The sequence below is a fragment of the Podarcis tiliguerta genome, assembly GCF_965153285.1.
Source record: "Podarcis tiliguerta genome assembly, chromosome: 6".
Classification (NCBI taxonomy): Eukaryota; Metazoa; Chordata; class Lepidosauria; order Squamata; family Lacertidae; genus Podarcis; species Podarcis tiliguerta.
Window position 1 is genome coordinate 31,756,052 of NC_139539.1, and position 11,048 is coordinate 31,767,099.

The window sequence follows — 11,048 nt, forward strand, 5'->3', positions numbered from 1 at the left end:
TTCCAACACCATAATTCAAAAGCATCGATTCTTTGGCGATCAGCCTTCTTTATGGTCCAGCTCTCAGGAAATGGTTTATTAGCCAGCAACACCTAGTGGGTTGGGTGCAGTGGTGTGGTAAGGGCAGGATTTTGTGACAGAGGTCCAAGGTTCCACTCAGCAAAATGAGGAGGGCTGGCTTATCACATTTTGAAGTCAATGAAGCAATGCATGTTACAGTCAAAGGATTGTAATAAACCCAGCGAAACCATGGCAGTCCTGTTTTGCATTGTCTGGTGGCACCATACGGATGTAACACAGTATAAGCTTTTATGGACTGTAGTCTACTGCATTGGGTGTAACGAAGTTCTAAAACAAGTTGGCAAGTGTTTCTCAGTATTTGATTTTATTTAAAAACATTAAAAACTCTCTCTGTGTGTGCACGCGTGCTGCAAGATGTACATATATGTGGTTATAGATGAGTTGTTCTGCAACGGGGTAAGTGAGAATCTGTGACAATTAAATCTTAAATATCTGCAAAATCAGCACAGAGTATTCATAATATATCTATTTTATTTTTGTTCCATAAAATTTATATACCACTTGACTGTAGGAAAAATCCAAGGCAGTTTACAAAAAGAAAAGAAAAGATAAATCAGAATTATCACTATTTTTTTTAACCAACCATAATTTAAAACATACATAAAGTTCAAACCCCAATAGAATAGACTAGAAACAAATTAAAACCCGTACAAACTTGCAAAACATCTGGGTGGGCTTCACGGGTGTAGCCGGGGGGGGCAGTCCCCCCCAAGATCCACAAAGATTATTGACAAGCATTGAAAGTACTCAGTTATCTAAGGTTCTGTCCCTCCACCCCAGCAGAAGCCTGCCCCCCGCAGTGTCCTATTTACGGGGTATTTTTACACCTGATTCCCTTAAAAAAAAAAACCTGAACAACGTTGGCTGCCCATCCCTAACAAAAATAAGAATATCTTCCGCAGGCGCCCAAAGCAGCTGTGATTTCTGCTAACGAAACCTCAGCAGCCGGGAACGGAGAGAGCAGTTCGACTTCGTGCCCGAAGTGTCGGCGAAAACCTGATTGTGCCGTTTCCCCGCTTGGAGCCGCTCCGCCCTCCGATCTCGCTGGCCAATCCGTAGTAGGTCGCATTTTGACGGACACTTCGAACGCCCATTCACGGCGCGGCCCGTGCAAAGCATGTCGGGCCTTCGTGCTTCTAACCTGAGGCAGCGGGTTTTTCTAAAGCCTTTCCGAACCTCGACTTCCTTCCAGCTTTGCTGCAGCTGCCGATCCATTCTGAAAGGGCGGGAAAGGCAGCGGAAGGTCCCGCTTCTTCAGAAACCGAGAGGAGTTCGTAAGCACCGGGTGGGTTTCGTGCGGGGGTCTCGCAGGCCGCCTTGGCGAAGGAAGCCCTGCGAGGCGGGTCGCTTCCCCTTCAGTTTCGCACTGGGAAAGGGGAGGAGGAATAGCCCTCCCTCTGCATGTACTGAGGCTCGAATTATGGGTGTTATAATCGCTATTACCTTTATTTTGCTATCCTAACTGGCACCCTCAGGACCCCAGGGCGGGTTACAACAATTAAAAGTATCCTAACTGGCACCCTCAGGACCCCAGGGCGGGTTACAACAATTAAAAGTATATACACACACACACACACACACACTATATATATAGTGTCAAAAGCCAGGGAGACTTTGTATGTTTGTGTATGTACACACACACACACACACACTCTCTCTCTCTCTCTATATATATATATATAATCTACACACACTGTACATTCTCTCTCTCTCTCTATATATATATAATATATAGTGTTAAAAGCCAGGGAGAAGAGGCAATGAAATCAAAACTGCAGCTCCCCGACTGGCTCCCATTTTAAACAAAATGCCCCCCTCTAGCCTTCCTTAAAAACAGTAGGAAGGGGCCTGGCTGCCTCCTGGAGCTGAAGGTCTACTTCCACCTACTTGAAGGGCTGCCTCGCCCCCAATGTGTACCATCTTCACTGCTTAGATCTGCAGAACTCACACTTTTACAAGTGCTGTATCACGTTTGCCCCACGTTTACAAGTCAACAGCACCCTCACTTCAGAACTCCCTGCACATTAATATTAGGCAGGTTCCTTCCCTGTATTTTTCTCCCCCCATTGCTCGCTAAATCCTTCTTTGTTCATGAAAGCGTACCCAGGCATATAATTTTAGTAACTGTGATGTGTTTAAAAATGGCTGGTTTTATTTTATATTCTCTCTCCACCCTGCCCATTGGCTGGGGGAAGTGGGGGAGCCCCATTGTGCATATGGAAGTTCTTGCATGGGTGTCTGCTGATGGGACTCCTTAGTTGAATCCTGCTCAGTGATACCCACCAGTAGTAATGCTACTTTCCTACCAGGGTGGGAGGGAGCCTAACTTCTTTAAAAGACACCTCCACAGAAGCCAGTAAAGTCTGTAAATCTGATGCCCACCCTTTTCCACATAGCATAAGTTGATTGAAAAGGCATGCTCTCTCCAACTACAGTAGTACCTTGGATTACAAACACCTCAGTTACAAACACTCCAGGACACAGATTCCGCTAACCCGGAAGTAGTACCTTGGGTTAAGAACTTTACCTCAGGATGAGATCAGAAATTGCATGCTGGTGGCGCAGCGGCAGCGGGAGGCCCCATTAGCTAAAGTGGTACCTCAGGTTAAGAACAGTTTCAGGTTAAGAATGGACCTCCGGAATGAGTTAAGTTCGTAACCAGAGGTACCACTGTACTCCTGAAATATTGTGCTGCCTTGCCCACTAATAGATCTCAGCCTAGTGTTTAATGATCTCTACAAGATCATATACAAGTTGCAAAAATGTTACCTAGTATCTCAGTCCTATTTAATATTGATTGATGTAAAACATGAGTGCTTCTGACATGAAGAAATTGTTTTGATAGTGATCTCTAAGTGTGAGACTGGTTCTGGATCAGCATTTCTAGTCTAAACAGGCTACAATCCTTTTTAAAAAAACTTACACAGCTACCTGAAAATTCTGCTACTACTACACTGACATGCAATTCATTATCAGAAAGGATTTATAGTTGCTGAAATTAGAAAAGTTAAATGATGCAAATTTCCCCTACACTATTGCAGAACAATGCAAAGGGCTTCACGACTTAAGAGGGAGCTGCATTTGCTGACTACACAGCCGCCGCCAGGAATTACTTGCTGGCAGAATGGAAGCCGTATAGATGATCTTCAAGCCCGTATGTATCTGTCTGGATTCGATCTTTTCTGCCCTCCATACCTCAGTAACCCAGCAACAATAAACAAAACAATATACAAATAGTTAGAGGTTAGAATCTATAACTTATATACATAAGCATTAATTAAAAGTTCCAGAGAACTTTCAGTTTTGCCTTTTCTGTATGCATGCAAATATACTGCATACTGTATTTAGAAGCAAGTTCCATAAAAAAAGTTGGATTTGTTTCAGAGTAAACTTGTGTGGCGCCAAAAAGCATGCAGTGAAGGATGGTGGGGAGCTGCAGTCCAACCACTTCTGGAGAGCTATGGATTCCCCAGCCCTTTTCTAGATTGTTTTAATGCAATTATTTCATTTAGTTTTTTGCCAATGATTCACAGGAATTTGAGGAAATGTTGCTTAAGAAGCTGAACTTAGTTGTGATTAATAATGAAAGGGAAGGTGTTGTGTATATCAGAATTATGTATACAGTCATACCTCGGGTTACAGCTGCTTCAGGTTGCGTCTTTTCGGGTTGCGGACTGCCGAAATCCAGAAGTACCGGAACGGATTACTTTCGGGTTTCGGCGGTCGTTCATGCACAGAAGCGCTAAATTGTGCTTTGCGCATGTGCAGACGTGGATTGCGAAGGTGCATCCCGCACGGATCACGTTCGCAACCATTGCGTCCACTGTATAATCCATAAAAAGCAAAGATACTAGGTCATCTGCATAGCAGGAAATAGAGAAGTAGCTCCTTTTTCTAAAACAAATGTTTGGTGTAGCAAAGATTAGAAGATGCTCATAATTTTCTAATTCTTTTTGGACAGAAATTTATTTTGTTAGCCAGTATAAAGATCCTTTCCTGGAAGAAAAAAATACATCTTCATCCAAGTCTTTTTAGAATTCTGGCACTGAACAATAAGTCTGAAAAATAAATAATTATTACATTCCTTGTAACTTTTGTTCTTTTCCTGCCTAGTTCCTTGGATGGATGTATTTTGAAGATATGAATATATTGTGGCTTATGTGATCAAACTTTGTTTTTGCAGTGACTGAAGCAGTTACCTAAAGAGGGCAGTATTGATGTATCTTAATATGTCTTTTTCTCTTTAGAAATGTTGGGTTCTGCAGATACACCATACGAGAAAGGAATTTTTAACTTGGAAATAGTTGTGCCTGAAAGTTAAGTGGATTTTTGAAAATCTTTTGTGCTTCAATGTATTAAGCAGATATGGAATGGTAGGTTTGTTAAATACAGCTCATGAGACTGCAGTTCCTTTTACAGGATTAGGAACTAGAGAGCTGTTAAACTGCTTTAAGATCAAGCTGATTCCTCTAGATCATGCATGTCCAACAGGGAGTAGATTGCAGGCGCTTGGAAGTTGGACGTGCCTGCTCTAGATCTAGTAAGGGAGCTCAATGTTATGCCAATGGGTGCAACAGGAGTCCTCCTAACCCTCCAAACAATAGCTTTTGGTGGCATGTAGGGGACTGCAGAGGTAAGGAAGTGTAAACCCAGTTTGCTTAAATAGGATACCACAATTGGATATCACACTTATTGTTCTGCCTGAGGTCCAGCACCGAGGGCCTTCTGGTGGTTCCCTCGCTGCGAGAAGCAAAGTTACAGGGAACCAGGCAGAGGACCTTCTCGGTAGTGGCACCCGCCCTGTGGAACGCCCTCCCACCAGATGTCAAAGAGAAAAACAGCTACCAGGCTTTAAGAAGACATCTGAAGGCAGCCCTGTTTAGAGAAGCTTTAAATGTTTAATAGACTATTGTATTTTAATATTTTGTTGGAAGCCGCCCAGAGTGGCTGGGGAAACCCAGCCAGATTGGCAGGGTACAAATAATAAATTATTATTATTATTATTATTATTATTATGCTCGTGCATGTTCAGAAATGGATAAGAATGAGGGATTTGTGGGTGTTAACTTGTGAAAATTCTCTTTCAAAATAAGAGAACCAATTGTTTTTTAATTAGGTATCCATTTGAACCCCCAAAGATACGCTTTCTGACTCCCATCTACCATCCCAACATTGACTCAGCTGGAAGAATTTGCCTTGATGTTCTCAGATTGCCACCTAAGGTAATGAGTTGCCTCTCTTACAGGGATTGATGAGAGCAGCAGTAGGCCTCCTGGCACAGCTGTTCCTATCTGCAAGTGCAGATCCTGCTATGTGTATTGGTTGAAAGAGGCCACTTGCTTGTATTTCCCTACTGAGGAGACCTGGACAGAAACAGTTACAGTCAGCTGGTCTAAGCTCCTTGTAAACCTCATCTTTTCTTAATTGCCTTTGGTTGTGTGTGGCACAGGTGGGATTGATGCTTTTGGGGTTTTGAGTACCACATATTTTTGCAGCATGTTGATCTGGCTATGCATATTGATAATACTGAAGTTTGTGAGTGTCACTGATTGTTGCCAAACAGGGTTTGGAGGGGGGGGGGAAATAGTTTGCTGGGGGTTATTCTAAGATTTTTCAGAAGTACATAAAGAGTTAAACAAAAGAGGGCTGCACACCCCTCCAAAATCAACTCAATAAATATAGAGGATGAAGGGTGGTCTCCTTAAGCCACGGAATGTAGAGTGAGATTTAGAAAAGAGAATTTAGGGAAGGAATGTGAATTGGACTGCTTAAGCCCCTCACCACTATCTGGAGGAAACAGAAGCACCCCTGTTATTGGAAGAGAATACATGGCAACATTTTGTTGCATGTCACACTTGTATATATTAATTGATATACAGGTTGCTTCTAACTTTCTGCAATGTTGCCCAGAAAATCTTGGGGGAAATTATAGCTTGGGCCTGCAAAGTAACTCCCAACAAAACACACTTCTCTTTGTATCATAATACCCCCACTCACCCAAGTAATTTTTCGTTCTGTGCAGGGTGCATGGAGACCGTCTTTGAATATTGCTACTTTGCTGACTTCAATACAGATACTTATGAATGAACCCAACCCTGATGACCCCCTCATGGCTGACATAGTAAGTTTCCTCCTTTATTTTGGTGGAATGTGTGTTGTATTTTTGGAAGCTATAACTACGCTATAACTCTGTCTGTGAAGGGATGTGAAGAAACCACAGAGTGCAATAGATGTACCTCTTGAAGTTCATTTCTTTGGGGTACAAATTTTCCAGTAATACAACTGAGAAAAGGCCATGTTGACCTAGAAGTGGGGGTGTGGGTAGGGAGAGGTGGGAGCTGCTCAAATAGAATTTGTTTTGTTGACAGTGAGGTCAACGCTTTCTACCTTGAAACATCATGCTTAAAAATGGATGGATGGGTATATATGTGTTGCATACAGGAGACAAAATATGGCGATTGCAGTCTTCCTAAATACCTAGTGTGGTTAAGTAGTCTTCCATGCGGTCTAGTAAATCTGTCATCAAACGTAACTATGGTCTTATGGTTGAGAGGCCATAATTATCCTTGTCTCTTACTTTTTCCTTTTTCTTTTTTTTAATTATGTCTAGTCCTCTGAGTATAAATACAACAAGCAAACATTTCTCAAAAATGCCAGACAATGGACAGAGAAGTATGCAAGCCAGACAACAATGGTAAGGAAAGTATATCACTTTTGTTAGAGAGGAATGGGGTGTAGGTTAATCTTCACATGTGCAGTCTTGCTGTGCCCAACGGAATACTTCAAATCTGCGTCACCTATAATTGCCCATCTTCCTATAATTGAGTTTGTGGGATGGAAATACTATGAATGTGCCATGAAACACAAGTGTCTGGATTAACTTCTCCCTTGTAGACTACCTTTTCTGGCAATGGGAGTTTTTGTTTTGCTTTCTTGGCCACGTTGTCATAACTCTAAAATGTCATAGAAAAATGCAGGGATTGTTCAGAGTTTATTGTATTTTATTTGTGTCTGATCTTGTAGAATTTGCCTTGGGTAAGAATATTTGGAAGTTACCCTATTGCAAACATTTTATATGGAATTTTATTTGGCTTGCAGTATGGTTCTAAATCTGCAGACAGCACACATCCTCCATGTATTTGTATGAGGGGAGGAATTCATCAGCAGAGACGCAGATCTTTTGGTAAAATCATTCCGGTATGCCAGGCCAAACACATTGATTCCAGGGAAATTTAGGATGTGGGATCAGCCTTGTTCACTGATCTGGGAAATAATTTCTAGAAATTCTCCCAGTTACATCTGGTCTACATATGAAGTGAAATGAGTTTCTTTTTTTTTAATATAGTAAGCCCACAACTTAGGCACATTTAACTTATGCACATTCAGCTTTATGCACTTGGCGATAAATAAATAAAGGGCAGGTGTCCGACTTTGGGAATTCTGCCTGTGTTTTGACTTCAGGTGAATTTTGGCTTTAGGTGTGATCCCTGGAACACACCTCCCGCGTAAGTTGCAGGCTTACTGTAGAGGGGGATTCATATAAGTTAGTTCACCGCTGATACCTTATATTGCTTAAACTAACTTGAAAAGCTAGTTTGACGGCAGCTGATACGGTTTTAAAGGGTGCATGAGACCACAGAGCACACCAGGAAGCTTCAGAGATTGGTCTGCCAATATCATTTTCCTACATCATGCAAGGACCATTAGGGTCCCTGCAAAAAGAATCCATTAGGATTCCATAGAGGGTAGTTAATACCCTTCCTGTGAACTGATCACTGTAAACACTTTCAAAGATGAGTGCTTTTAACCTGAATGTCAAGCTGCTCACCTGCAGGGCTTTAAGCTATTGTGCTCCAGAGTCAGGTTAGAAGGAGATAAGCTTGTAATGAGATGAAGGTCTATCCTCATCAAACAAGTCTACCAGTGTACAGAATACCTTGGAAGTCAAACAGAATCCATTCTGGAAGTCTGTCTGACTTCCAAAACATTCGGAAACCAAAGCGCAGCTTCTGATTGGCTGCAGGAAGCTCTGTTGGACGTTCCCAAAATAGTTCGCAAACCAGAACAGTTACTTCCATGTTGGCAGTGTTTGGGAGCCAAAACGTTCGAGAACTAAGCTGTTCGAAAACCAAGGTACGACTGTAGTTATTCTGGCCTCTTCCCAGTCACAGAATTGGCTATAGCATTCCAGACAAGCAAACTGGGTGATCTGAGGAGTGGAGAGGAGATGGCAAAGCATGGTTAAGAGCAGGCTGAGAGATCGTCTTTTGACATTCTGCATATATGCCTGATTCCTCTCACAGTGCATTTCTGAAGTTTTTCCATATAGAACTTGATAACTTCAAAATGATGGGGATGTAGTCTTTGGCTATGATCTTAATGCTTGATAGGATATTTTCACCTCCTACTGTAACTTCTGTCTGAAAGCATTGCTGTTCCATTTCTTCAGTGAGCATGGAATACCATTCCAAAAGCCCTAGGCTACAGGTGTTACTGTTTTTGTTTGTTATCATGGTATATATTTTTGTGTTTTTATGTTGTAAACTGCCCTGTTATCCTTGGATGAAGGGCAGAATAGAAATTTAATAAGTAATAATAATTTCCTCCACTTGCAGTCTGAAGTGGTACAGTCCATTCTGCCACCTCCATCACTTTGACCCTAGAATAGAATAGAATTTTAATTTTACGGCCATTGGCCCATATCGAATACAATACATCAAAATTTATCCATAAACAATACCCTATTCAGTCTTTACTTGCATGTAGGGGCACTGCCATTACAAAAGGGGCTGTGCCTTTAGACTGCCCCCATTGTTGCATGGTTGTTTCTATATTCCAAGTATTTAGGGCAAACATCTGTAGTGGGAGACAGCTGTTCTCTTGTAGGCTTCCTGGACTTTTAATTGTTCAAGCATTTTACTGGCTCCCTATTCAATCTGGTTTAGAACCCTGATTTCTTTGCCTTTCTTCTGTAACTTTTCACTTCTCTGTTCAAAAAGTGGATCCCTAACTTTCTGTTCGTTGTAGTAGCTCATTATTAACATAGAATGGACAAATCCAAAGAGTGGTGGGCACATGATACTTGGGTCTTAATTATATTTAGGAGCTAAGGAGTCAGGGCAACTCCCAAGCAAAACATGTTTGGGAGTGCAAATGCCACCATTCAGGGGAGCAAGGATTTAATGCATACTATAAAGGGCTGTATTCTACTGTGACTGAAAGCTGGGGAGTGAATAGAATAGCAGGAAATAAACTTTGAGGAAGCACTTACTACTGAAGTCATCCATGCTAGGGCACCCAACCCAGCACCAGCAACGAGTTCAAGCAGAAAGTAGGTGTAGCAATCAGGTCTGTATAAATTATCCTGTGTCATCTTCAACAGTTTTGTGTGCCCCAATAAAGCACAGAGTGGTCTTCAGTAATTCACAACTATGCATTCTACTTTTATTGAAATTTCCAGGTAAATTGGGATGAAATTACACAGCTGAAACACTTGGGGGCATCTGAACCTTAAATAATACAGCTTCTTTCCTAGTTACACTCTCTTGTTTCTTAACTAATGTGAAGAAGCTGATTCTTCTTAGGCTGTCATCAGAATTTCAGCTTTGGATAAATTTGGCCTGCTTGTAGAAAGAACTGATTTCTGTTTGGAGGTAGCATCTCCATGTTGCCCAGAATTTGCTTGTAAAAACTGGTATATCCAGTGCTTTTCTTCTAGGCAAAAATATGCCAGTACTGCATACCCTTGAGTGCCCCCAGAAAAAAAGTACTGGGTATATCTGTGCTATGGAAGTGATCTATGAACAGCCTGTACAAATCTTGCAGAGCCATGCATATTGTATTGCACAAATTTCTGAAAAAGTTCTTCTAATTCCCAGAACACGTAAGAATAGTCCAGTGATGGAGGAAAAGGCACATTTTCTCTTCTGTAGCACCTCAAGTTTGGCTGTCAGGCCACTAAATGTGGTGAGCTGTATAATGAGGATCTATGGAAATTCTGGGTGGGGTGGTAAGAGGGTGAGGAATTAGCTGATTTGTGTCTTTAAAGAACAAAATGTGCCCCATGACTTTTGAAGTCTTAACTTGGGGAGTCTGCATACTTGCAAGATGTGAATGAAAGCATTGGTCCTTTGAGCAAAGTGTGAACACAGAAACCAATATTTTTCTCTCTCACTTGGTTTTCTCTGATGTTATTCCAGACTTTGGAAACCACCGATGAAGAGAACCACCAAAGTGCAGCCAACCCACCCAAAGATTCTCACATTTCCCAGAAAAGGAAAGGAAGCCGTATCAGTGGATTGTCCAAAAGACCTTGCTCAGAAACATAGAAGCTTTGCTGTCATGCAATATCCCGGTCTCTAGCTCTGTGTGTGTTTCAGTGTTCCTTTCCATCTCTTAAGTAGACTTGTTGCAATTAATGTACTATTTACTCGTTATATGCAGTGCCTCTAAGGCTGTGTCAGTGATGCAATATAGCACTTGTCTGTTTTTTAAAACATCTTATTTTACTTCTGCAGATTTCTTAAGTTCTTTACAGCAATTTTGTCTTTCACTGTCTAATTTGTGTATTTTGCTGTATTTTGTGCATGTTTTGAATGAAGGCACCAATGAGAGAATAATAAATAACATATTTAGTCCTGCTATGACTAATGGTCATGAATGGTGTTTAAACTATTTCTGGAAGCTAAAGTTGTGTACCTTTGGCCAAACTTGCTGGATTACAGATGAGTGCAAATAATATTTTATGTATCTGCTCCTTTCTTGGCAGCTTTGTAAGTTTGAAGACACCTTCAGCAAGTTGAGCATTGGTCTGAAGGATGCACAGTTCCAAGGACGAACTCATGGTTTGCATGCCCAGGTTTCAATCCCTCACTGTTTAAGTAGAGAAGTATCTCTAATGTGCTGGATTCCTCCTCTAAATTTAGGGTGTGACAGTGGAGACAGAAGCAGTACTAAAAACAATTAGG

General features: G+C 41.5%; 1 protein-coding gene across 3 annotated transcripts; it reads left to right on the forward strand.

The window, feature by feature from the left end:
* Positions 1-1,178: 1,178 nt before the first annotated feature.
* On the forward strand, positions 1,179-10,724 carry UBE2T (ubiquitin conjugating enzyme E2 T). 3 transcript variants are annotated; one of them, XM_083444616.1, is made up of 7 exons: positions 1,179-1,351; positions 3,123-3,235; positions 4,329-4,396; positions 5,196-5,303; positions 6,104-6,202; positions 6,692-6,775; positions 10,281-10,724. In XM_083444616.1, the coding sequence occupies exons 2-7, from the start codon at positions 3,127-3,129 to the stop codon at positions 10,407-10,409; spliced, it is 597 nt and encodes a 198-aa protein (XP_083300742.1). In that variant the 5' UTR covers positions 1,179-1,351; positions 3,123-3,126; the 3' UTR covers positions 10,410-10,724. The 3 variants fall into 3 exon arrangements, with proteins under 3 accessions (XP_083300742.1, XP_083300741.1, XP_083300743.1); XM_083444615.1 differs by having other exon boundaries at positions 1,180-1,366; XM_083444617.1 differs by lacking the exon at positions 1,179-1,351 and having other exon boundaries at positions 3,199-3,324.
* Positions 10,725-11,048: the final 324 nt, after the last annotated feature.